The sequence below is a fragment of the Diceros bicornis genome, chromosome 7 (assembly GCF_020826845.1).
Source record: "Diceros bicornis minor isolate mBicDic1 chromosome 7, mDicBic1.mat.cur, whole genome shotgun sequence".
Taxonomy (NCBI): domain Eukaryota; kingdom Metazoa; phylum Chordata; class Mammalia; order Perissodactyla; family Rhinocerotidae; genus Diceros; species Diceros bicornis.
The window spans coordinates 66195904-66223632 of record NC_080746.1 but is presented as its reverse complement, the minus strand read 5'-3'; the positions used below and the strand labels follow the sequence as shown (position 1 = coordinate 66223632).

General features: G+C 47.6%; 1 protein-coding gene across 6 annotated transcripts in view; it reads right to left on the bottom strand.

The window, feature by feature from the left end:
* The window catches only part of PPFIBP2 (PPFIA binding protein 2), a 139588-nt gene that overhangs the window by 17531 nt on the left and 94328 nt on the right, over window positions 1–27729 (bottom strand). For 5 of the 6 annotated variants that reach the window (XM_058545884.1, XM_058545880.1, XM_058545882.1 and 2 more), the window contains 9 exons: window positions 19302–19394; window positions 14387–14498; window positions 11909–11970; window positions 10692–10767; window positions 9477–9580; window positions 7537–7604; window positions 5836–5893; window positions 4868–4909; window positions 1538–1676 (listed from right to left, as the gene is read on the bottom strand). In XM_058545884.1, the coding sequence (XP_058401867.1) occupies window positions 1538–1676; window positions 4868–4909; window positions 5836–5893; window positions 7537–7604; window positions 9477–9580; window positions 10692–10767; window positions 11909–11970; window positions 14387–14498; window positions 19302–19394 (754 nt within the window). Of the gene's footprint in view, window positions 1–1537; window positions 1677–4867; window positions 4910–5835; window positions 5894–7536; window positions 7605–9476; window positions 9581–10691; window positions 10768–11908; window positions 11971–14386; window positions 14499–19301; window positions 19395–22733; window positions 23314–27729 lie in introns of those variants that run through there. The other variant, XM_058545885.1, reaches the window with a different exon arrangement.

Below are 27729 nucleotides of genomic sequence, written 5' to 3'. Positions count from 1 at the left end.
GCCCAGTTCTGCCTTCAGGGCAGAACTTCACATCTAGATCTCAGCAGGGGCTCAAGCACATTCCAGGTTCTATCTCTGAGGAATCAGTGGGCTTACGGTTTCAAATCTGGGTGAGCTAATGTCTTCAAATTCGAAGGGTTTGGGGTCCAACTACTGGCAAGTAACTCTAACAAGGAGCCTGCTCTCTTCTCCCCAGGGAGATGCGGGCATGCAGGCAGGAGGACCTGGCTGAGTGTTTGGGAGGGCAGGGTGTCAGGGTAGGGAAACAGGGGCTTTCTCACTCTCCCCCTCACCTGGAAGGGTACAGTACCTAATACAGGGGCACTGACACTCCGGCCACGATCTCCAGCCAACCAAGAAGCAGAGAAGCCACATGAAGAAGCAAGAGAGGCCAAAGTCCAGCCCACCAGAGTTACAGGGAAGCAGAGAAATAAACAAAAGAGTCATCGAGCAAGAGAGAAAAACTCAAACAGAAAGAAAAAAATCCCACGAGGAAAGATGAGGGGAAAGATGACTGAGTTCGGCCTACAGGGTCAGTGCAGTGAGACAAGGCCTCATGTGAGGGGACCAAATGCTCCTGGTGCCACTTCCTGGCAGGCTAAGGGATCCACACACACGGAGAGGGAGGGAGAGCAGCAGGGGCTGATACACCGGGCCACACGCAGCTCTTGTGCAGGTGCAGGGCTCACTCAGATCAGACTAGAATGATCTGAAGCCGCTGCAAGGGCACAGTCTGAGTGTCGCTAGGACATACTCATCCAAGAGCTTATTAAGAGTTCCTCCAGCCACAGGCAGAACTGGCCAAAGTCAGAAGCCAACACCTGGGCTGGCACAGGGAACAGCCAGGGATGAGGAGTCAGGTGTAGGGAGATCTCTGCTAGGACCAGAACATTCCCTCGTGGGCCCCACAGATCTGCTGCTATTGAGAAAAGATGGCTTATTATGCAGGAAAAGCAGCAAAGACCTCCATGGTTTCAGGTCCTAAGCACCAAAAGGATACCTGTGGACTGACATCCTTGCCCATGGGCCACTGACTCCATTTCTCTAAGGAAATGCTCTCCCTTGGAAGAGCACATAATGTCATCCTACTGGTAATAGGAGGCTGCAGAGAGGAAGGCACAGACAGGAGAGAGAGGATCAGGACACAGAAAGGAAGAGGGAGGGACAGGACGCAGGGAACGGGGTGTCGAAGAGGAGGGAAAAGAGGAATGATGGGAAGGCCGGGATGGGATCAAGAGAGGAGGAATGAAAGAAGAGGGACAAATGGGGTGGAGTAATTGCTGCTGGAAAGAAACAGGGTGGGCACACACCGTGGTTTTCTGGGGCTCTGAAGTGTTTACGGAAGCAAACCGTGCACCAGACAGAGAGCCATCATCTCTGGAAGTGGGAACACCCTGAGGTATGACTGGTCCCATCCACCCACCCCCACTGTTCTCCAATTGTGGGCTGCAGTGGTGGGTGCAGGGATCTTGTGCAATAATTGGAAGTGCCAAGGCTGTTGCTCCGGGGCCGCCAGCCCAGGGGCCTGGACACTCACCCAGCCTCAGCAGGCTGCTCCCTGCAGGGTCAGACGGGGAGGCAGTGGAAGTAGATTTGGCAGCCTCTCCATTGGGCGTGGTTCCTGAAAGTTTCCCAGGTAATGTGGGGTATTTGTGCCCTGGCAGGAAAAGACTGTCCTGTTGGAAGGAGAGAGAAAAAGAAAGAGAGGTGCTGAATTAGCTGTCAGTCTCAGGCTCAAGCCCAGGTAGGAAATCTCAGGAACCACTCTCTGTTCTCCAAGAGCCATTTTTCACCAAAGCCAACTCAAAGACTCCTCAAAGATCATTTAGTCCAGGCCAGGATATGGGACCGGAGTCCCGAGAAAGGAAGAAACTTGCCCAAGGCCACACAATAACACAGGGACAGAGTCAAGGCCAAATCCAGGGCCAACTGCAACTGACTCTAAGCGGAAGTGAGGCATCTTGCAAAGCAAGCCTTTGCCATTTGGCCTGGCGCTCAGAGGATCCATGAGCTGACAGCCATGAATTACCCTTTGAGCTTTTTGAATATACAAACCAGAATTCTAATAAAAACTATACCCATTGCTTTATTACATGCTTATAATATATAATATTATATCATATATAAACTATATTCATGTATTATGATAATAGTTATTTTGAAAAATATCAGGTTAAGGCAAAGTAAGAAAGTATGCACGCACTTGGGGGAGATGATAACAGGAAACAGCCCAGAGGGCTACATGCCCACACAGAGGTCCCTTAGGAACTTAAGATCATCGTCTGCATGAGGTTCAGCCCAGTGCAGTGGGCCCTGTGCTCAGACTCTGGACATGGAAATGGTCCCAAAGAAAGAAGCTGATGTGAAGGGGAAGAAGAATTGCATTTACTTGGTCGAGAAGAATATAATGGCCCCTAAACCCACAAACCTGAGGGAAACCCAGTGGAATGCATTTGAGTGAAAATAAAAGAGAAATTGAAGCAACATTACCAAAGGAATCAGCTGCGGATCACTTGATTAGACCCAGAAGAAAAGTAATATGATAGATGAAACCGATTTCAAAACTGACAAGTCAGAAAAGTAATGGGAGATTTCAGTGACTGAGACATCTTTTGAAGTTTCATTTAGTCAAGAGCCAGGTACCCAATAAGTTTCTGAATTCAGTTTGCTTATAAACACATCCTAGAAATTGTTTGAAATCCAATTCATTCACTGAACACAGAATACTAACCCCCTGTAAATAAGCTCAGAAAGGAGAGACATGGGAAAAGTAGACTAAATTCACAAGGAATTCTGAAAGAACTGGCTGGTGAAGGAGAAATAATCAGAACCTTGAGAGATGGAGACCACACAGTTTTTAAGTTCATGATGACCCATGAGGTCAAGATTGGACTTTATCAGACATGTGGTCTAGACCAACAATTTCCAAATGCTAGTCCCTGCACTGGCTGCTTCATAATCAGCTGGGACACTTATAAAAACAACATAAATTCCCAGGTTCCACCTGGTCCCATGAATCAGCGCCCCCAGGAGTACACCCCAGGAGTCTGTATTTTTAACAAGCATTTCAGATTACTCTGATGCAGTCAGAACCAAGAATCATGAGCTGTAGGGAAGGCAGCATCCGAAAAGTTTAGAGAAGTGAAGGGCATGACTCCAAGCTCCACATTATACAGGCAGCACGGAAGTAGAGGAGGGCTCTCAAAAACAGATTTCCAGTTGTGTCATCACACATGTCCTCCTAAGACAGGGCAGAGGCCACCAAGGCCACCGATGTGGGCTGCTCTGGGAGCCCACTGAGGAGCTGAGATGTAAAGAAGGCAGTACCTAACCCAAGGACAGGTTTCAAAAGGCAGCCCAGACCTGTAAGAAAGACAGAACAAAAACACAGGGCCGGCCCCGTGGCTTAGTGGTTAAGTGCGCGCGCTCCGCTACCGGCGGCCCGGGTTCAGATCCCGGGCGTGCACCGACGCACCGCTTCTCCGGTCATGCTGAGGCCGCGTCCCACATACGGCAACTAGAAGGATGTGCAACTACGACGTACAACTATCTACTGGGGCTTTGGGGGAAAATAAATAAATAAATAAAATTAAAAAACACAGAAAGAACCAAGGGCAGCGGAAAGGGCTCTCAGCTCTGTTCAGCCCAGAAGAAAAGCTGGGAAGGAAGGACTCACTGCTGGAGAAGGTCGTGCACTGTCAGGATATGACCCAGAGGAAACAAATGCTCCAATCCAGTTCTGCTTCTGCTTCCCCAAGAAGAATAAGCCTGGTTATGGAGGAATGGAAATCCCAGCCAGGGAGCAGCGTGTAACTGATGACCCAGCTGCCCTAACTTAGCAGAGACAGTCGGCACACCAGAGTGGGAAGAGCACAGGCTCTGCGCATCAGACTGACTCAAGCAAAGCTTCTTCTCTTTAGCCTCTCAGAACCTCTGTTTTATTGTTTCTAAATAGGGAACAATTCCTGCCTCAGGCCTAGCACACGAGGACAGCACATAAAGAGAAGCACAAAAGATATCCTGTGCCCGGGGCCTGGAGTGACAGCAATGACTACAAGAGCAGTCCCTAGATGAAGGAAGGCACAGGTCAGACCCCATCTGGAATACCATGCTCAAGTGTGGTCCAGGGCACAAATTAAAGAAGACATTGTGAAACCAGTGCTGATCCTAAGGAGCCTGCATAGGAACTTTAAAGGTTCGTGATCTGTGCACACAAGAAGAGGATGTTTAACTTAGAGAGGGCTAGAGGGACTTAAATTCTAGAGCTGTCAGGAGCAGGGGAGATTGACTTATTCCATGGGCTCCAGAGGGCGAGCTGGGATCATGCACATCTTAGGGAAGTCCAGAAGATGTATCGAATAGACAGAGCTGGAAAAGAATACAGGGAGTATCTTACAATGTACTGAGCTCTCAGGCCCAGAAAGCAAGGGCCAGACACCAACGTTAGGGATGCTGCAGAAAGATTCTTGCACCTGTGGCTGGTGCACTCCTGTGTTTTTTAACCATAACATAGCAGCACAGAAAGGATGAGAGCTGTCCCGCTCCTCTAATTGTGTGCTGAGATCATAACATCCCCTTTCCCAGCAATCAGATCCACACTGCCTTGTTAAAGATGAATTTCTCTGAGCCTATAAAATGGAAGAGATAATAATAAATCCTACCCCACAGATAATGGAGGCGAAAGCACATTACACAGCTGGGTGCACATAAAAAGAAAATGGGAGAGGAAGTTTTGTCTTTTCTCTCACTCTCTTACCCCCTACAGTTAACATATTACAAAGTTACAAAAGCTGTGACTTGGTAAATGAAAACACTCTAGCAAACAATGCAACCATAAATACGTGACAGAGACATGCAGATAATATACCTTGGGTTCTACCACTGGAGAGAGTTGGTTCCCATCGACACACTACGGAATGGCAAGAAGGATTTCAATTATGTGGAGAAAAAGAGACCTGTGTTAGTCACAAACAACAACTCAGGACCACCTGCCTGCTTAAATCCAGAAGGTTCATCCCAAACTCCCCCCCACCATCTTTATGTCAGGTAATCACCATCCATGGAGGAAACACAGCTCACATCATGGACAGATGCCCCAGGGCGTGAGAGGCGCACGACCACGGGAGCAAAGCCACTGAATGGGCCCGTGGCTCTGCCGGCTCCAGCCTTTATGGTCTTCCATTGTATCACCAGTGCTGGTGCACCACTGGAGACCAAAGACCATATACAGCAGGGCTCAGTGAAGGTGCTCTGTCAGGGCAGGACCCCTTGGTCTCCAATGACCTCACTCAAGAGCCTGCCACCCTCCCCTCCAGCATGGGGGTCACCCACATGGTCAAGGGCTACCCTCACATTAGTGGCCACAAAGGCCTCCTCATATCTTTCTAGACTCTTAAAAAGGCTTCCTCTCCAATCTTGTAAATTATCCTGGAACTCACTCCTGGGCTCATCTCCTTTACCCACATTACTTCCTCATTCAAAATCTCTTCAATGCTCCCCAGTGCTCTGGGGATATAGAGCTGGCATTAAAGACCTTCTCAGGCTTGATCTGACTTCTGGCTCTGAATTTACCTCCTCCTGCTTCCCAAACCTGCCTGTGCCCGCCCCACCATCTTCTCTCACCAGCTCCAGGCAGCATTTCCTGACTTGCCCTGCTCTGGGATGCCTTGGGCTGCACCTGACTGGTTTTCTCAAAGTGTTCATTAATTCCTGCTTCCCCATCAACTGTATAAAAGCCTCTACAAGGTAGGGACCAGGACCTCGCCTGTATATCCCAGCACCGTGCTGGGCACAAAGAAGTAACTCAGGAGTCTTTATGGATAGACATGGGCTGACCTTATCCACAGATTCACTTCTCAAGTCTTCTAGACTACAGGAGAGCTTTTTCTGAGCCCTGGAAAAATACAAAAGAAAGTGAACAAAAAACCAGTTACTAGAGAAGGAGGTAAATGTTGTATCATTCATGCAGAGTCCATTCCAAATGTTTAACGAGTAGTCTGTTAGGTGGGCTTAGGGTCAAGGTCGGGAAAAAGCCACCCTCTCATCACAACCATTGTACATGAGACGAGACCAGCCCATCTCAGGGGATAGCCTGGTCTGACAATGTGTTGGTGAGGGCATGAAAGTATCACTTAATTCCAAGTTAGAAGTCGTTGGCATTCCTTGAAAAGTTAGAATACCCTCAGCGCTATTGCATCAATGGGAGCTGACTCTTGTGGTCATAAAAGTTATAAGACACCACAGAGTGAAAAGATAGGAAATGTAACAACATTGCCTTGTCTGCGAGTCTAAGAGTAACCCAGGGAGGAGGGAGCTGTGCCACCTTAGAGTGGAGATGAGCACATCAGCCAGCCACAGCTCCAAAGCCTCACCTGCCAGGATCCTCCAACCCTCTGCTCTAGCTCTGTATGCCCTGACTACTCTGCTCGGAGGAATTTGCTTTCTCAAGGGCTATTTTGCAGAGAAGGGTACCAATTAGATAGAGAAGAGGCAATATCACTAGTGGTTACAAGGGTTACCTTGTGACAAGTCTCCTTGGCAGTGATATTGTTCAGTTTATATGAATAAATCAGCATATGCTGGTACATTAGTCTCTTGTGAGTCTGGTCCGTGTGAGTACTCAGTGTTGACTTCTTCCTGAGTGAACTCATAAACCGAATTTCTTATTCTGCAAAACTGACTGGCCAACTGCTCTCTTGGACACTACTATTCTTCTCTAGAACTAAAGGCTCAGGCTTTAGAGAACAATGGCTCTCTGGAAAGTGGGGAGCTGAGAGTGTAGGCTCTGGAGACTCAGCACCATTCTGGCGAAAGTTCCATCATGCTTGTGACCATCTTCTTCAGACACCTTGGCTGAAAGACAGCCTGCTTTTGGCGGTGGAGCCTCCATGTCTCCATTACATGGGGCCCAACTCAGAAATGTGTTCTAAAATGCTGACATAGGTAACTAGAAATAGGTTCATTTTAGAGGGAACCAGACAGGTAGCAGCCAAGTGACCCCATAGGCCAGCCCATCATAAACTCATTGCCATGTGAAGCTTCCCCAAAACAAACGGACCAACTTCCCTATAGGAAAAATGGCCTTCCCTAGAGAGCCCGGATTGTCACAGGGCTAGAATCACTCTGAGAGCACAAAGGACTTTCCAGAGGGGCTGATAGAAATGACAGACACACATCACAAGATGCTTTCAGCTCCAAGGAGCCACTGAAGGGCACAGACAAGTTGCAGCCACCTCTCCTCTGAGGCTCCAACCCCTGGCCAGGTCTTTTCTCAGTGACCATGACCCAGACCCTCAGCCCATGAGAAGGGAAGCCTCTCTGTGGCCAGGGGAGGTAGGCATGGTTCATGATTGCTCCACAGTTTGGGCCCATTGTGGCCACTGTCAGGGCCTGGAGCGTGGCCCTGACAAAGCAAGGGCAGGTATGCTCAGGACATGGTGGCCATGCTCACCACACATGGCCAGTCCCTGTCATGTCAGGAGCCCCTAGAGGAGACTGAGGGCACAGTGGCTCCAGGGAAATGCTCAGGCCTCCTACCTGGTTTCCAGTGATTTCTGCGGTAGTGGAGGTGGCCCCACCGTGGGAGAGCTACATCCTGGAGGCATCTGCACCGGAAACAAAAGAGTCAATGTAGAGGACAGCAACTGTGTGGAGACCGCCCACATCCTTTCGCCTTCTTTGGACGATTCCTCTTGGGGAGTTACATTTCCCCCACTGGGTACAGCCATGGTGGCTACGTCAATACGGGGAACTTGCTCTTTCAAGATGCCAAGGAGGCAGCATACTGAACAACCTGGGCCAACTTGCCTCTCCTTCCCGGGCCTAAGTTCACACCCGGGCAGCAGAGTCCTGACACGAGGGTCCTGAGGCCTGAATCCCTGGGGCTCTCAGTGCACCTGCCCTTTCTGAGCTTGGTTCTTCAGCGTTTCATTTCATTCAGTGAGCCATTGCACACCCTTTCAGAAACATTCCTTTCTGGCGTAGGTGAGCCAGAGTAGGTTTGCAGTGAGCAACACTGCAATTGATATAGTCACTCAACAAACATGAGCAACATCTGCTGCCTGCCAGGCCCTGTGCAGGTGCAGGGCAAACACTCCCCACACCAGGGAGGCAGTAAGTTAATTAGGATAAAAGATCAGTGTAACATGTCCTCATGGTACTGACACCTAGAACATAATATGGGGATATAGGGGTGGGAGGGGATCCTTCTCCTTGGTGGGAAGGTTAGGAAGGCTTCAGAGGAGAAAGCACTTGAGCTGAATCTTGAGAAATGAGAATGGGCTTGGCAAGATGGCAAGAAAGGCAAGAGCATTACAGGTGGAGTGAACACGAGCTAATGGTGGTGTATAAGGACTCAGTCTGATGTCTTGGGTATTGCACTAACTGCAGAGACCACCTGTTTTCTCCAGAGCCCAGTACAGTTTTGGTCCACTACAGGAAGAACTCCGGCATTGTAATACAGTTGTTAAAAGCCTGGGCTTTTTGGTCAGAAAGACCTGGGTTCAGTTCCAGGTTCTGCTATCTACTTGCTGTGTGACATAGGGCAGATTACTTACCCTCTCTGAGTCTCAGCTTCATCACAATAAAATAAGGATCCCAGTGGGGTGTCATGAGGAGTATATGAGGTGAGCCATGAACAGTGTTCATCACAGTGACCACACAGAGTGTGGTGACAGGACTCAGAGGTACTGAGTGTCAGTTACTGCTATTTTATTATTGTCAGCAATCTGGAATGCTTGTTCTGACTTGTTAACTGGGTCATTTGGTGACACTTTTGCTCTTCCCTTAGTTAAAAGGGTTCAGCTGGACCACTAAGATCCTTTTCAGTTTGACCATTCTGAAGTTTCACAAACCTTTTAGATCCTGGGCTGAAACCCCTTCTCCACTTTAGATCTGTATCTTGGAGTTTATTTGCTTATTTGTATCTAATTTAAATCCAGAGAGATGCAGGTAATAGGACCAGATTTTAAACAAGTAAAAGAGGAGAGAAAGAAAATCTGTATGCTGGTTTTAGGGGCTGGAGGGGATGTCTGTGAACTAGGAATGGAGCACGTCAGAAGTTGCAGTTATCTCTACATGAGCAAGACATATTCATTCACTCAACAAGTATTCGTTGAATTCTACTGGGTATCGGGCATTATTGCAGACCCTGGAGAAACAGTGGTAAATAAAACAAACACCACCTTTGGTCTGTGTTTACATTCCAGAGAGGAAAGACAAAAAAAACAAGGAACTGGATTAAAAAAGAAAATTCCTAACCTTGGAAGTCCAGTATCAACTATGCTGGCCCTCCCGACCGGAACACAGGCCCTTTCCACCCTCAAGTGCTCTCCCCAAGGCCTCTGGGGCCACTCCACTGATTTAATTTTTCACCTGTCAAGATGTATACCCGACAGGTACCTGCTAGATCCTCCCCCAGGCTCAGCATAAGCTCCTAGGGCCTGCCGAAACCCCACATCATGGATGAAACATAGCACCTCTGGTTTAAGTAAGTCTTCAGGGCCTTTATTTGCAGTGTTCCACTTTCTGAAACTTCCCTCCAGTTCTTCCTCATTGATTGACAGAGTTCTTTCTGAAGGCCCTGCAAGCATCAATGCAGAAGGACGATCACCACCATGTAATTTGTTCAGAAACCTATAATTGTACCACGAAACCCTAACATTGTTTCTCCTTCATTAAGAAAGACAAAGAAACACACAGAGGGACATTAAGAGTGTGATTTGGAAGATTCTTCAGGGCATCTGAGCAGGGGCTGCCACGGGGCTCATCTCAAGGTGAAAGCTCATGTGGAAGAGAGAGAAGGTACTCCTTAGCATTCCTCTCCAACATTCTCATGCCTTGGCCACAGGCAGTCAGGCCCTGACTTGACCCAAGATCCCAAAGGATTAGAGAAAACATAGCTGCAACATGTGTGTGCAGGGCCGGCAGTGGCCCTGGGCGGTGACCAGCCAGCCACAACCAGGCTGGGGTTCGGCTTCTTCCCAAGATGAGGCAGAAACTCAGCCAGAAATCAGAGATTCCTCAATACCCTCAAAGCAGCCCTCTGCTGTGACACAGTTGCTTCCCGAGATCTGTGATGGGAGACCCGGCTGATGGCATGAACAACAAGGCAGGCAGCCTGGCATATGCCCCCGATGCCCATAAAAACACTAATGCTCCTTGCACGTTGCGTTCAGTCTGGGCAGCAAACATAAACACATAGAGCTCTCCCTGCCCTGTGACTTCCTGTGGGAACCCAGGTACCCAGAGGCCCAAAGAAGGCACCCAAAGTGCTGGAGCCTGCTGGGCGAGCTTGTAGATTCTCTGCGAGGCGGACAAGCTCTAATCCCCAATGAGGGCACTGAAATGATTTTTGATCCAGGTTTGACCACACTGACTGCCTCTAAGGGGTATCCTGGGAAGATGCAGAAGACCCTCCAAGGGTGGCGATTCCCAAGGGCTCAAGTTGAAAGCTTTATTTTCTTGGTGATCTGGATAGTCCCTGGAAGTTCTGAACTGACCATTTGACAAAATTTTTGGAAATCAACAGCTGCCAATTTGCCACCATCCAGGACAATCTAACCAGCTCCATTCTCCAGCAGAGGATCTTATCCAAATGATGATGAAGAATCTTCTGGCAGGACTGCCCCTAGATTTAACACAGTAGATGGAATGTCTTTGGGAGAAAAATGGTGGCTCCGCCTTGCTCTTACCTTGAGTGGCCATCACAATCTCCTTCACCTTTCGGTACTGGTTTAACAGCCCCGTAAGTTCCTCTATCCGACGGTCCTGTCATGGTGCAAGAGCAGACTCATATGTAAACACCACACTGGCACCTCAGGTGATTTCATTTGGGGCCCAGGCTATGGGCTGGGTGCACTGAGAAGAAACGCTATGTGGAACAATGGAGCATTCCAAAGGGAAACGTGGTGTCCAGGCCCCTTCCCAGAGCCTGGGTTCTCAGTGGTCTGCCTCCTAGGCAACTGCACGCACTCTTGCCTCTACCTGAAGGCTATGAGTCCAGTCTCTAGCCATAAAACAATCCCTGCTTGACATAGCCTTCAAGGGGCTTACACATTTCCAGAAGCAGGAAACTCACTGTCTCCCTACCCTCCTAAGGTAGCCATTGAACTCGCCCTCCTGGTCTGAGTATTGCCCTCTGGAGCTACACTCAAAAAACTAAAGCTGTCATATATATTGCAATATCCTCACCTGTTCCTTAGGAGTCTGAGGTTCCTTACACGACAAAGGAAATTCCCAGAGGGGATCATTTCTTTCAGAAAGGCCTGGGGACTTGGAGCCCCACAGATTTCAGAGTTAGACAAACTTGAGTGTGAATCCTGGCTCTGCCATCTACTGTTACCTGACCTTGGGCAAAATGACTTAAGTGCTTTGAGTCTCTGTTTCCTCATCTGTAAAATGCAGCGTTGTGATCCTCAGAGCTGATGTCTGTGCCAGGTAGATGCTCTATAGTTACAGAGGTGGGTGTTTCATGATTATGCAGGAATTCAATGTGAAGAATATATGAAGGCAGGGTAAACTGAAACACTGCATGCTGCCTAGTGTCTCTATGATGGGTCTATCACCAGATTGTGCATGTGGGAAATTGGTGGTCCCGAGTTTTTTAGGAGTCTAAGCAGCAGCTATGACATTGGCAATAGCCACAGTGGTATTGTTTTCCCCACACCAGCATGAACAGGCATAGCTTTAATTTGCCTTTGGGAGATTCCATTTAGGCAAAGTTTCCAGGCATCAAATCCAAAAACAGAAGGCTGAGCCAAATCTCGAGAAGGCAGAGGCCATTCCCCTGACACGCCCCTGAGCCAGTGGCCTGACGGGCATGGCCCTGTGCAAAATATCAGAGACCAGTAGCGACCAGAGCCAGGGATATCAGCAGGGAAAGGACAGGGCTGCCCAATGACTGTCTTACCTTATCTTCATTGGCAACAAGCAAAGTTTCCATCCCCGTTTTCAGACGTTGAATTTCTTGGTCTAAGAGAATTTAGGTGTAGAAAGAATTATTTACATAAATGCAGACAGTTACCCCCACATGCTAAGATGTTAAGACTTTCCGTGTGAATAAATTACATGTGGGCTCCTTTACTTCTTTAAAGAACCCACGATAATGCCTGGCATAGAGTCAGTCTCATGTAATATTTGCTGGAATATTCAACGAATGAATGTAGTGTTTTGTCTTCTCTTTATAGACATTTGTGGGAAAAATCAAAATGCCATTTACTCAAAAGTGGCACAGAAGAACCCAAAAGTCTTTCACAACCAACATCTTACAAGGAAATAGACATTTATCCTTTATAACTTGAGTAGGCATGTACCTGGGCTGCTAACTAGTTTCAGGGAAAATCACGTAGCCCCATGGATTGTAGCAGAGGAGAATTTAACACAAGAAAAAAATGTCTACAGCTGAATGGAGACTGGAAAAGAATGATTATGTAAAAGAGTTGGGTGCTTGGCCTAATTGAGAATGGTATAGTCAGAACTGACTAACATCTGTTTAAATGCATCTATAAATATATTAAACTCTACAGTTAATGAAAACAATCTTATTTCATCATAAACCTACAGAACTTCTCTATGGGCCGAGGGATCTGTGTCAGTCTGTGGTGGACAACACGTGGCCTTGTCTCACTTTAGACCCAACAAGGACTCTCTTGACTTCTTCCCAAACTGTTCTGGAGAGCCAGGTCAAAGGCCAATGCCTAAAGGAGCTGGAGGTCATTCTGCCAAATATTTGGAGGCCTAGAAATTGGCACATGGTTAGGTTTTCCAAAAAGGGACCTACACCCATGCTCAAACTGGGTACTGTAAAAGGAGAATATGATGTCTACAAAAGAAAGTACAAGAGACAAGGGAACAGAAGTACAGGCACCCCATTTCCTTTGGGGATGCTTGCTATTTCCAACAAGAATATGAAAAATGGATTCATGGACTGTGTAAATAATTGTAGGGATTCATTTTCAGAGGAAAGTGCAGAGTGCTTACTCATTATCTTATCTTAGGTCAGGAAGATCAGCTCTGCAGCCCGGTTTGTGGTGGGGGAGGATGTAAGCTCCAGATGAAGTCTGGCAAACCTCGATGCTTTGGGCAGGACCCAAACTGAGCAGCAAATGACCAAAAGACCAGCTGTGGGAGGTATCAGATGATGGAATGGCATAGGGCCTGGAAGGCTTGGACTGTGGGGAAGCACGGGGTGCAAGGGGAAGGCTGCCTAGTCTAGAAGTCATGGCCCAGGGAGTTGTCTGGCACAGAAAGTCTAGGGTATCTCAGGGGGACCCAGCCTCCACATTAGGCCCTGGCAGGTAAGTGACACACTCAATGGTTTGGGAAGACACTGAGAAAGGCTGGGGGAGGGATGAGCATATGGGTCGCTAATCTCCTTCTCCTGCCTAAACCATTGTTTCATGGCTGTATGGCTCCCCCACCCCATCAGGGATCCAAGCTAAGCAGTGCTGAGGCCAAGATGAGACTCGGTACTGGGGCCAATCTAAGGGCTACACAATCTCCTCTAGCATCACTCTGCAGCCTCATGGTAAGAGAAGTTGGAAGGTGTGTGATCGTTTTGTATACAAAGCAAATAGGTGTAAATATTAAGTCTGTGGTAATTAAAGTATTTGAGGATTTATCCTCTATTTTTAATGAGCAAGACAAACTCTGCAAGGATCATTCTTTTTACTTATTCAATAAATATTTCTTAGGAGCCTACCACGGGCTGAACACTGTGCTGGGCTCTGTAGATACAGTCTTAAACAAGACAGACACAGTCCCTGCCCAGAGTGAGGATGACAGTCTATAGAAAGAGATCTCCCCAAATACAACACTGATAAGTTATAATAAGCACTATGAAGGAAACAAAAAGAGTGCTGAGCTAGAGAAAAATAGGCTTGGGGGCACCTACTTAGGTAGGGTGGTCAGGAAAGGTCTTTCTGAGAGGTAACATTTAAGTTGAGATCCAAAGGATGAGAAATAACTGATTGTTTCTGCAACCTCGGGGCCTTGTACGAGTATCAGGCAGGATTCCATTAAATGACTGAATAAATTGATTCTAAAGCCTTCCCTTTGGTGATGACACAAAAACAAATCCTTTCAATCAAGTGAAAGAGTAAAAACTCCAGAGGTGGCTGCACAGAGCTTCAATGATCAGAGTGCATCTGAGAAAAGCCTTCAGAGCTGGGTCTTCCGGACAGAGGAGGGGTTCGTGACAATGATTCCACAATAGAGCTGTGCCTTATAGGCCCACTCACGCATGCATTCATTCACTCGGACATGTTCACATGCATACAGGCATGTACATTAGCATGCCTACTCACTCAGGCATACACATACTCATCCACAGACACACATAAGAGAGGGCCCAGGGGCCACTGCACTCTGTCACAGTCAAGCCAGTTACCTTTCTCCGCATGGTCACTGTGGAAAGCTGCAGTCCGGGAGAGCTGGCTGTGCAGACGCTCGATTTCTGCATCCTTCAGGGCCACCTGCTCTTGCAGCTGGGCTACCTCAGCCTGTAAGAGCAACAGAGGATCCCTACCAGCTCACAGGGACAACCAGACCAGGATAAAGTGCCTCAAATCAGAGCCCAGGACCAACGAATCCTAGGACATGTTAGGAAGTTAGGAGCAGAGGTGCCAGAGGTGAGCAGTCGGAGGGGATTTGGGGAGGGAAGGGATCCTCCTACTTGACCAGGTTCTTTCCCTCCCCTGCCCTCTGCAGCCCAAACACCACTGAGGTCTGAGGAGCTGGGATTGTGTGCAATGGGAGGTCTACCCTTGGCCCAAAGAAGGATATTCTCTTTCTGGACATAGTCTTCCTTCTCCCAAGATATTCATGCAACAGCATGTATGTACACCATTGTAACAAGTGCATGCATCTTTCATTTTCCCACCTCATATAGGAAATACAGTGGAAATCAAATCACCACCAGTAGACAGAGAGTGAGCCAAGAGTTCCCTCCCTCAAACACTCTCCCACGCTTTATGTACAGCCACAGCCTCTTCCTAACCTCCAGGTACCTGCACACCCTTAGCCGTATGTAATTACATACAAGCATTCAGGTGTGCTGAGCATACATAATTTTGTAAATAAAGCATGTAAATACAGCCACACAAGTGCATACACACATTCATATATGTACACAGATGGACAGCTGCATTGGGTAGTTCCCATGTCTCTACTAAGGATAGCAGGTTAAATTTCACACATAACAGTAGGCATGGTTGTCCGTGCCTTCTCATAGTCATTAGATTAGAACTGTGTAGGTCCTATCCCAAGAGGCACACTGGCTTTGGAGTCAAACAAACTTGGATTCTCTTATTTCCTAGTTGGGTGACCTTGGGCAAGTGAGTTAACCCGAATCTCGGCTTAACTATAAAATGGGGTAAATAGCATTTACCTCATGGGGCTGTGATGAGGATTAAATAAGATGTCGATTACAAACAACTTAGCCTACTGCTTGGTAGATAGCCAGTGCTCAATAAATGCTACTACTATTGCTGCTCTCGCCCTACTCCTTCTTCCCTTATGGATAATGTGCTAGTTCTCTGGGCATCAAACCAGACTAAGAAAAGGGGTTAGAACTGACCCCCAACCAGTCAACAGAACACACAGCAAAGGCTTCTACTCTGGGAACCCCTTGCCATGTGGTGGCCCAATCTCATCTCTCTTTCATTCCTCAAGGTTGTGGGATGGGCTTGTCCTTTCCCATAGAGGCCTGAGTTAATCTTTGAACAATTCTAAGTAACCAAATGAGCACTGGACGTGCTGATGGCTCTTCCACCAATCAGGCCTTGTGTTAAGTTTCAGGACACACTGACTGAGCGCCCACTCTGCATCGGCCCCTGTGCTCGCTGCTTTCTTACATCAAACCTCTCTCAATCCTCACAAGAAACCGTGGGAGGAGGCAACATCCCTGCAAGTCACTGGGGAGAAAACAGGAGTGGTGCAGGATTCAATGTCCAAGTCACAGACCCATTCCGTGCCCAGGCCCGGATCCAAACCCACCTGCTCCAAAACCAGGGATCCAGCCACCCCAGCCTGTCTGCTTGCGAGTTAAGAGCACAGACGAGGGCCACTCTTACAGAGCTTCGGCTCCCTGAGCCCACCTCGAGGGTTTCTGAATAAACTTTCTCTAACATTCCCCGAAATGGGACAGAAATGACCACGTAAAGAAAAAAGAGGTGGCAAGGGGTAGCATTTCCTTACTCCAAAGTTCCCGATGGGCCACTGCCCTTCTGCTCTGGTTTCCGCCCATAGAGGCAAGTGCGCCAAGCTCGGCTGTGCCAAACTGCTCCTGAGACCCGTAGCCATGTAGCAGCTTTTCATAGCTCAGTCTGGGCCTCGGTGCCCATGGGCTGATGATTAATGGTGTCAGTGACTTCTGAAAACCTTAGCCTTGGGACTCTCAGTCCAAATGCCTCTCATTTGGAAGATATTCTCTTAACCTTTCTTGAACCTTCCACACCCATTTCTATCTTTCTTTACAGACAGGGTGAGAACTGGTCTCTGTCAGGAACCTGGATGCCTGATGTTTGTCTGCAGACCCCACAGTGGGTGTGGACCTATCAAGACAGAGCCCAGAGCCTGGCACGATGAGGTCTCTCCTCTCTGAGGCCCGCCTCTGGGTGAGGTCATCTATTTAAAACCCTACAGACCAAATGTCTAGGCCCAATCCTATGTGTACCAATCTCCACAGAATAGGACAGAAATGACAGGTGCTCTGGTATCCTTAGAGTGGTACTTGTCCCCACAGCTGGAAAGTCTACCACAGCCCAGAGGCCCTCTACCTGAGCATGAGGGCAAAGTATGCTACTGCCACGGCCACCAAGGCTAGAGCTGGGTGGCATGAGGTCTGAGACAAAGACGTGCAGACTGGCGTGAGGCAGAGGTGGGAGCTCTAGCTCCCTGCAAGTGCTGGGCCTCATTAAACCCAGGGACCACACCCCACTCTCACTGCACTGGAAGATCCATCACCTTTAAGGACCAAGAAGCTTTACACAGAGAACTGAAGAAATTTCAAAAACAGTGCACATTTTTACTGCAAGGAATCAGGATGAGGTGGGGGAAAAAACATGAGTTTTGGAATGACACAGATCCAAATCTGAACCTCACCTGGGCCACTCTGAACGTCAGTTTCCTCACTAGTAAAATGAGGACAATAAATCCATAGGCCTCACTAGGTTATTTTCTGGATCAAATGGGAAAATATGTGCAAAGGGCTTGATACACTCCGGCACACAGGAGGTGCTCCACACCTGGTGGTTGTTAAATAACCCTCTGTATCTCGAAGGTCTACATGCCAAGGCAAAGAGCTTAGGTGATTTATTTTATTTTTTTTTTTTTGGTGAGGAAGACTAGCCCTGGGCTAACATCCGCACCCATCTTCCTCCACTTTACATGGGACGCCACCACAGCATGGCCTGGCAAGCAGTGCGTGGGTGCGTGCCCGGGATCCAAACCTGCGAACCCCGAGCTGCTGAAGCGGAGCACGCGCACCCAATTGGTGCACCACCAGGCCGGCCCCGAGCTTAGGTGATTTAAAGAGAGTTGTTTGGTTTTATAAGAGAAGGTTTATGTTGAACTTCAAAGGTTTCACCACGACAAGACTCGCTTGAGTGGAGCACTGTGACGGAAGGTTCTGAGCCATTTGAGAAAAATAGTGCTCCCAACTGGTGACTGGGAAGCACAGTACACACAACGGTACACGAAGACAAGAGCGGGGCTCTGGATAAACAGACTTGGATTGCCCAGGGTTGGTGCTGACTAGCTGTAAGACCTTGGGAAAGTTACTTAACTGTTCTGTGCCTCAGTTTCCTCATCTGTACGATGGTTAAGAAAATTATTTTACATTTATACAATAGAATATTATACAGACATCAACATCATCTTCAGAGTTTTCTTTTAATAGCATGATCTAAAATTGTATATAAATTATCAACACCAGAAATTAAGAGAGAGAGAAAGAGAGAGGGAGAGAGAGACTGACCCCACCAAAAAGGAAATGATGCCTGGAAGGAAATATTAATAGTGGTAGCTCCCAGGTGGTATGTGAGTGACTTTTATTCCTTTAATGTTTTATGGTGTAAAAATTCTCTATAATGAGTATTAACTTTTTATCATTATTAAAAAAATAACACAGAAAAAAATAAAATTAAAAATACAAACTAGAAGTTAATAAAATTCTACTAAGTATTTTTAAAAACTCTAATAAGAAGTAAAAATGAAAATGCCTATAGGGGCCGCCAGGTAACACCCACGGGTGGCGCTGCAGAGACATTAGTGAAATGGCCGGTGTGTGCTCCACCCAGCGGCAGCCCTGCCTGGGCTCTGTCAAGCAAGAATGCTGCTCTAGGGTTGTTAGAGCTTCCTTCCCCACCCCACCGCCCCCCCAGGGCAGCCTAATGCTATGTTAATGTGAAATTTTCTAAGCTTAAGGGACAGCTAATTTGACATTTTTAAATACAATGTTCTGGGCCGGCCCTGTGGTTTAGCGGTTAAGTGCACGCACTCTGCTGCTGGCGGCCGGGGTTCAGATCCCGGGCGAGCACCGACGCACCGCTTCTCTGGCCATGCTGAGACCGCGTCCCACATACAGCAACTAGAAGGATGTACAGCTATGACATACAACTACCTACTGGGGCTTTGGGGCAAAAAAATAAATAAATAAAAATTAAAATAAATAAATAAATAAATACAATGTTCTGGCCAAAACAATAAATTTGTGGGCTGAATCCATTTCAACTATTAGAGGAAATAAAGGAAGAAACAAATGAGGGAGGGAAGATATTTATTTCACAAAAGAATTGATCGCTGGCGTCCTTTAAATAGCAAGCTCCCCAGTTCAATAGAAACATGATTTGGTTAAAAAATATTCAAAATATATACCATTTTTTAGGGATACATTAATTACTAAAAATAAAGCATGTCTATTCTTAAAAACTGATTATTAGAGGGACTGCTAAATTTAAAATGATGCAGCCAATGTAACATTGGCGCTCACCTGCCTTAGGACTCAGCACTTGCTCACTCACAGAGCCCCTTCTTGGCCCAGTGTCAGTCTGCTGGTACCAGGGGACACAGCAAGAGAAAGGAGACAGTTACGTCAGCAGCTCATAATCTCACGGGCTTTCCCCATGGGAAGAGCCCTTGCAGATCAAATCTGTCTGCTGCACAGTCGGTCCACTGTTGCGTGTGCACACAGTAGGGTCAATTTGCATTTCTCAAGCTTAGGCTACTGCCAACCCTGAGCTTGACCACAGAGCCTCCCCACCGGGCCTCAACGCCTCTGCATAAGCATCGGAACCGCCTTTTACCTTAGTGGCCTTCAGCTTCCATTCATACTGATTCCGTTCATTTTCCAACTCTTCCACCTTGATTTTGAGGTGCCTGAGCTCTTGCAGTAACTCCTAGAGGGAAGAGAGAGAAAAAGGAAGTTCTGATGGTTAAAGAGCAGCACGTTCCCTGGATCTACAACCCTGGCTAAGCTCATGCACAGAGGATGCCAGGGGCAGGAGCAACCGCATCACGCTCCACAGCGCGGCTCGAATCCCGAAACACGGTTCTCCTTTCAGGAAAAGCTGCGTGGCCATTAAAAAACAAAGGCCAGGAAGTTCCAGAATAGGAAAGAGAAAATTTTTTTCTTATTTTTAGAACCCGTTCTGCCTGCCCCTTTCTGACATCCGCGTCCTCTGCCCAAATCATGCACATATGTGTAGGGGCAGGACAGGCAGGACTTGAAATCAGGAGGAACAAGATGCTGAAAGGAGGCAGCTTCTTACAAAGTAGCAGGAAGCAGGCTAGTTGGGAGCGTCTCTCTGCGCTGGGGGTCCAGGAACCCAGAGAGGGGTCCGTGATCCTGGAAGGCTTCACAGAGGAAGTGACAGCCAGCAGGACACAAATAAAACAGGAAGGGAAGAAATGCTAAGTGTGAAATGTAGAGGCCAGTCTAGGTGTTCCAGTTCAGAGGAGGCCAGTGGTTTGAAGAAAGGAGGGAGGGAGGAGGCAGCCAGGGAGAGCGAAAAGACAGGAGGCCGAAGGGATACAGGCTGCTGGGCTGGAGCAGAGGATGGGTGGTACGAGGTGGGAGATGAGGCTGGGGAGATAAGTGGGGCCCTAGAGAAAAGGCTTTTGGATGAGAACATAAGGAGTTCTACAGCCATTCTTTGGACAGTAGGAAGCCACTGAAGGTTGCTGAGTGGGGAAGTGATATTTAAACAACTGGCAATGATGGAACTGGAATTCAGGCCTGTTTCCTCTGACTCCAGGGCCCCTGCTTTCTTAACTACCCCTTCAATAAAGACGACACCACTAAGCACCCTTGTCCCAAACCAAGGTTCCTTTAAGGGACAATTAGTCTTGCGAACTGGTTCTTGTCAGAAAAATCAGCATAAAAGTGATTATTTCCATAGACTTTCTGAACTCCAGACTCACATAACAAACTCCCTACTTAACATCTCCATGTGGATGGCACATAGGCATCTAACAACTGTTGACAGTCAGCGGCCAGTGGAACTCTTAATTCCCCATCTTAGACAGCCCTGTCCCACTAAATGGCATCTCCATCCACTTTGCCTGTGCCACAAACCTGGGATCCACCGTTGGCATCTCCTTCTCCCTTTCCCCCACATATGTAATTCATCCCCTAGCCTTGTTAATTCTATCTCCAAGGAAATAACTTGAATCTCTCATTTTTCTCCAACTCTGCCACCACTACTCTGATCTAGAGGTTAGTGTTGACAGCCTGGACGGTCTCTTCATTGGATGCTCCTCTGTCACCTTGCCCTTCTTGAATCCATTGACCCCCACAGCATTCAGGGGACAATACAATTAAAACACAAATCTTACCCTGGCACTTCTCTGCTTCTCAAAGCTCATAAAATTTAACCCATGACCAACACAGCCTGGCCCGCCCCACGCCCTGCCTGCCTCTTCTATTACTCTCTCCCAGGTTATGCTCCAGCCACACTGGATACTTTTTAAGCCTTCACACTTGCCATTCCTTCCGTCTGGAACTGTCTGCAGGTTAATTTCTGCCCATCCTTCAGGCCTCCCTGAGCAAAGCTATCCAGACCTCTACACTGCATCAGGACCTCCTGCTATACTCTCTTGTGGCATCCTGTATATCTCCTACATCATTTGCAATTAAACATTTACTGGTATGATTGCTAATGGCTAGTTCTCCCCCTGTATTGTGAACTCCATGAGGAGTTTTGCTAACTCCAAGTCCGTTTTGCCAGTCTCTGGCACACACTAGGTCTGCATTACTTCTTGATGAATGCATACATGAAATTCAGGTCATCATTTAACTGGCCTGGAGTCTTTGCACTCAGAGACAATCCACCAGAAAGTTACATTGCTTACATTTGCACTTTACAGGGTGATTTATTAAGATTTTCTTATAGCTGAGGTGAGCATTTGTTGATGCTCTTGTTAAAAAAATGTCTTCCAAGCTAAGGTTACTGTATCCATGACCTGCAGCATTAGACTTTCAGGCCTGTTGTGACTTGCAGCAGATCCAGGATCATTTTCTGAGAACATCTCTAGCCCTGCCTGAGGGAGTGCCAGGCCTGCTAATGGCAGAACAAGAAGCGTGCAGGTTACTGCCCAAGGGGCTGCCACTATGGGGACACAGAGCATGATAATCTCCAGGTTCTTGTGACCTCTTTGGGACATTCTCCTCCTTCTATGCTATTTGTTGTCCATCATCAGCTATAAATACTGGTACAAATTTTAACTTTTAGATGTCTTTCTGGTGTAACCTACTCACCATGGGGCACGCCCCAGCACCCTCTCAGGGCTTCCCTATCTAAATCTACACTCACATCTTGACTCTCATTTTTTCCCCTTATCCTATAATGTAGATGGAAATCTTCCCTACTGAGGCCCTCCCCTAATGCCTAAGTCTGGGTAGAGATTTTCAACATGTTCCATAGTTGAATAGGGATCACGGTAACTTCCTACAGAGCTGAGGCAGACCATCTGCAGTGCTCATGGCTACCGTGACTTTGACCTTCCCTTGAGCTTCCAAGTCCTCTTCGACAGTAACCTTGGAGGCAGAGGCTCATGTCTGTGCAGCTGCCATCACCAGTCCTCACCCAGGTCACACAGGACCCAGTCACACCAGTGTGAGGGGATAAGTCCAGAATCCCAGTCAGATACACCCCACAAGGCCCAGAGGTTGTGAAATCCCTCTAATGTGATTTTGTATGTGGGGGAATTTCTCCTGGAAATTCAGATAATGACTTAATTGTCACAGCAAATGGAAACTTGTGATCTATTTTCTCACTGGGGATAAACCTCTTTAAAAATAAACTTGAAAGAATTCTTTCATGATGCTATTTTTTTCCTTAAAAAAAAAAAAATCATGTGACATGAAACTTCATTTAATCTCCCAGCCCAGAAGGAGGAATCAGTGTCTGAATTGTACCTGGGATGGTACCTGAGGCTTCCTTTTGCGTAAATGCCCCATCACTCAGGGCACCTGACAGACCTCATTCCGAGATCTGAGAGAGATGAGAGCCGCCACCTGTCTGAAGGTTGGCGTCACCTGCTCAGACTCTGCTTGGTGAGGGTCACAGAACTCAGCTCATGTCCTGAGAGAGTGAATGAGTCCCAAGCTCCGCCCAGAGGTAACAACAGATCCATGTTAGACCACCGCACTCTATTCTGGTTAGAAGAAACTCCAGCCCCTCCACCAGGGAAATGCCCCACACGCATGCTCTGATATACTTAAGTGTGGCTCCTACAGGTGACCCCTCCCAACAGGCACAGTCCTGGCTGCAGGGCTGGGGCTCGGCCACACCGTCACCAGCCGCCACCTCCTCAGGGTGGTCCCTAGTGAGTAAGAAGCGCTCTTGAATCTGCCTGTGGATGTCCAGCTGCAGCCTACACATCTGCTCCTGCAGCTCACTGATCACATTCAGAACCGACTGTAGGAAGGAAGAGAGAGGAGAAAAAGGCATTCAGGGTCAGTCAGCTCTCAGATCCAGACCTCCTTAGGAGAGTAGCATGGAGGGGAGGAAGCGTGCAGAGGATGAGCGGCAGGTGGCACCCAGTGGTCACTGTCCATAATGACTCGTTTCTTCACAGGAAACAAAAACCATGGCATTTTTCCTGAGGCCTGCACCATCCACAAGCCTGTCTTACAGTTTGAACAAACCCTCAGCAGCTCCTTTGTGCCATCCTTGCATGTCAACCTGTGAGTTACAGAGTCTAGCAACAGCAGAGATGGGCACACAGACGGATACATTCCCTCATGCTACACTTGCCAACTCCCCCCCAACACGTCAACACCTGTGCACAGGTGACATACGGTGTACAGCACACTCATGCATGCTAATACATCCTCAACCCCAGACTCTCCCTCACACCCTCTACCAAACCTGACTCCTTGGCTTCCCCCTCTAAACCTGACTCCTTTGTAGCCTCAAGAACATCTTGGCCTTTTATGGAAACTTTGAAAAATAATTTCAACTCTTGGAATTCATCCCTACTTGTTTCTGAATCCCTTTCACTAGCAGCTCTACTGGGCTTTCCTTTACTTACTCCACAGACATTTAGTGTCCCTCTGCAGAGACCCAAGGCTACAGCAACCAATGGTGCTCACTGGTGAGTGGGGACAGACACACAAATAACAATCACAACAAGGCTGTTAGTGCTACGGCCAAGAAGACCACAGGGCTCTCAGGGAGCAGTGAGTGACAATTCTGCCTGGGTCAAGAGGAAGAGAGGGGGCGAGTCTAAGTGATGTCAAGTAGGCACATTCTAGACCCCTTGCCTGGGTGTGGGAGTAAAGGAGATGAAGAGACATGGGCCTGGGTTACAGGGTAGATGATGGTGCCATTAGTAGGGGTAAGGAACCTAAGAGGCTGGGGAAGACTGAGCAGCCTGTGGGGCAGGGATATGGATTTAAGGGGGCAATTGGCAATAGAGCAGAACAGAGCCTAGGGTGGGGAAGGTGGCAGCCAATTAAATGGTTTAGCCCCTCCCTGCCCACCTTTACTGATATTCTAAGCACAGCTTCTGGTACTGAGAGGTCTGCCCACTAGCACCTTGGGAACTACTCAGGCATGCCAGAAAGAGGTTTTCCATCCCCAATAGTGACAGCGCTGTCTAAAAGAAGACAAGCTCCTACCCCATATCTTGACGTTTTGTGAATCCCCTTTTCAATGTAGAAGGGAAACTGGATGGCAGCTTGGGGCTGAAAGGGCACTGGGCTAAGGCCCCCACATCAGCCTGCTCTCCTTTCCGGTGACACCATTCAGACTGGGAGAGCCACAATGCAGCCATCACTGTCATCAATGGGCCCCTGACCTCCCAGCCACTCTCTCCTTGAGCTGGCTCCCTTAGTTAGCCCATAGACAGCCCCACGTTGTCTTCCCCCAGGGTCATCTATCTAACAAGGCATTTCCCTACTGAGACCAGACCTACTGAGGACTGGGTTGAGAAATCAAGGTGACCTTTGTGGGCCTGAGTAAGCGCCCTGGACCCCAGACTTTCATGCAGCTCCATTGCTGCTAGTCCTGAACTCTGATGAGACATTGACCAATGGGCTGGGACCATACTGGCTCTCTGGGTTCTCACCTGCAGTCCCAGTGCAGACACTGGGCTCTGACTTGGCCTTTGCTGTGTGCCCCTGGGTTGTGAACCCCTAGCTAGCTTAGCTCAGATGCTGACAAGGGGAGAGGATTCCTGCTTGACTGGCCCCAGCCACTGGGAGTCACAGCCCAGCTCTTTCTCTGCTGCTTCTGGACTTCGCCATCACTGGGAGATGCCAAATGGGAAAAAGACCATCTACATTCAGTTTGTTCATGCTTTTTCGTCCGAGAAGACTTAAAGTCTTTTAGTGCTTTAATCGGTTAGCAGGTAGGTCCCCAGGAATAGCTATGAAGACTGAGAAGCTGGAGAAGAAGGAATCAAAGAGGCAGGAGCGAGTTGCACTCAGCAGCCCCAGGTGGAAGGATCAGCTAAACACAAAGAGAAAGTAAGTTGGGGTCCAGGTAGGTTTCTACACGAGAAACAGGAAGTTGAGGGAGACCCTCCCCAATGGCCTTGATCTTCTCTGTAAAGGAAGAGGCAAGGTTGCCTGCAAAAATGACACAGCAGTGAAGCAAAAGCAGGTACAGGTTTAGAATAGTGACTGTGAGGCATGAGAAGAGGAAAGTCAGGGGTGGAGAAAAGAAATATGAAGGGGAGGGGAGGATGCAGCCCAGGCTGGAAGTCAATTAGCACAAAGGTAAATTTTTGTTTTTTTATTACATCCAACCTTCCAACCAAGAACCCTGAGGCAGAAGGAAGGATGGTGGGTTAATCAAGGATGGAGTCAAAAGCAACTCCTCAAGGTAACAACCAGCCATCATCTCCCCAAAGAGGGAGACTCAGCCTGTTATGGGCGTCTAAGCTATGACGAGCGACAGCATGATGCAGGGCAAAAGTGCACAGGCTTCGGACTCCTACAGCTGCTGGGTTTCATCCCAGTCCTTCACTTTCTTGTGTGTGACCTTGAGCAAGTTATGAAACTTTTCCAAACTTGGTTTTCAAATTTGTAGAATGAGGGTCTCTCTACCTCACAGGGTTGTTGGGAGGACTAAATCAAGTGAGACTTAAAGGCCCTGGCATGGTGCCCGGCACATGGGAGGCATCTCATAATGTGGGTTCACTCTCCTACACTGCTTCTCTTTCTGCCTTTAAGTGTGTGATTCATAAGAAATAAACGAAAGAAACTTGGAGAGCCACAGAAAACACCTGAAGGTCACAAGACACAGTTAAGGCCCATGTGACATCGATTACCAACAACAAAAGCCCAGCTGCTCCACACCCCCTGGCACGCTCACCTTATTGGTCGCTCTTTTCCAGAATCTTTTGTCTCTCCAAGCCCACTGGCCCTGCCTGTCTCCAGGCCTGCTCTTCTCGCCTATGTAAGTTTCCAGAACTTCACTGCCCTCTCCCTTCTCTTGTTCCCTCCATCACTAAACCTCTCAAATGAAGAGTTTAGACCAGCTGTCCCTGATTTTCATCACCTCATTCCCAGCCCTCAATCTCCAGGCAGATAGCTCTGTCTCCACCATAGAGGACACCACTCTTCCTCTGTGCCCTCCCCCGGTCCACAGGCAAGTTCTCGGTCTGCAAGCTGCTTAGCTCCCTCCTGAAATGTTTCATTTCTCACTTTCAGCGATTTTGCACTATTCAAGTTCTTCTGATCTTTTAGTCTTTTTCTGACATCTTATCTATCACTCCAGCCTGTGTAGGTTTCTATCAATTCCAGTGTCAACTGATCCATATAGTTTTTCTTTGGCTTCCTGTCATCACAACTTAAAGGTCTTCTATATCAGCATCCAAATTACAGACCAACTATGCTAAATAGGCAGGAGGGCTAAGGACAGATTACTGTTATGCTCTACCAAAAAATCTTCCTATAGTCTGTAGGTACTAGTCATCATCATCTGGGTACCAATATACCTATTTTAGCATTCATCCTATATTCCTCCATCTTATCCACAAGACTATCCCAAGCAGTATTTTTGCAATGCCTTGCTGAAGTGCAAGTTTACCAGTCTATCAAGACGAGATGCATTCTCGGCCAAACTGATGAGGTCAATCTGAAGTAACTCACACTTCATGGACATGGATCCCTAATTTGTGTTCCAGCTTCTCACAAACCATCATAGAGCTGACCCCAAACTCAACAAACTAAATTTTATAGAATCCATCTAACTTTCTTTACCATTTTGAAAAGAAAAAAAAGAAGAAAAGAAAATGGCTCTCTTCCAGTTTTCTAGCAACTCACTTGATTTTTCTGATTCCTTAAAATTCACTTACAGCAAGCAGTTTGGGGACTGCTGTCCTAAGCTCTTTGTACCTATCAGAGGCATCAGTGGAATCGAGCCCATTCTTTCTTTGATCTTCTTATTGAGAACATAACTTCTTTAAAAAAGTCTTTCTATTGTCCTCAGCGTGTCCTTTTGTCTGGGGTTTGCCATTCCTGATGCTGATCATGCAGGTGCACTTTTATTTGTTTTTTCTATCTTTTGTACAAGCCCCTTTGAAAACTAGTTTCTCTCAAGGCACCTCTAAGCTTTTCCTTTTTATTGGTTTTATTTGTGAGTCTGCACAGTCAGAATTATATTGTTAAGTAGTTCAATATTCTTGAGTCATCTTCTATTTTATTTCTGAACTTTCAAAGTTATGATTTACCAAAGTCTATAGTGCATGTCTGTCTACACCTAGTTTTTCCCTCCCTCACTTTCATGAACTCTCAAATAACAATAACCACTCTCTTCAGTTTTTTTTTTTTGGTTTTTTTTTTTGGTGAGGAAGATTAGCCCTGAGCTAACATCTGTTGCCAATCCTCCTCTTTTTGCTGAGGAAGATTGGCCCTGAGCTAACATCCGTGCCCATCTTCCTCTACTTTATATGTGGGATGTCTACCACAGCATGGCTTGATAAGTGGTGCATACATCTGTGCCCAGGATCCGAACCTGCAAACCCCAGCGCGCTGAAGTGGAGCACGTGAACTTAACTACGCCACCGGCCAGCCCCAAAGGACCCATCACTTTTACTTCATAAATTAGTTTCTCCCTTTGCTTCAACATTAGAGCTACAGTGGCAGTTCTCCCAGTTTCTTTCTCTATCCTCTAGGTAGAAACTATAACAAGAGGGGAGTGGGGTGGGGGAAACCAACCTTTCAAACACTTAAGTGTTTGGCTGGAGGAGATTTTTAGGAGCTATCCAAATTGTTGCTCC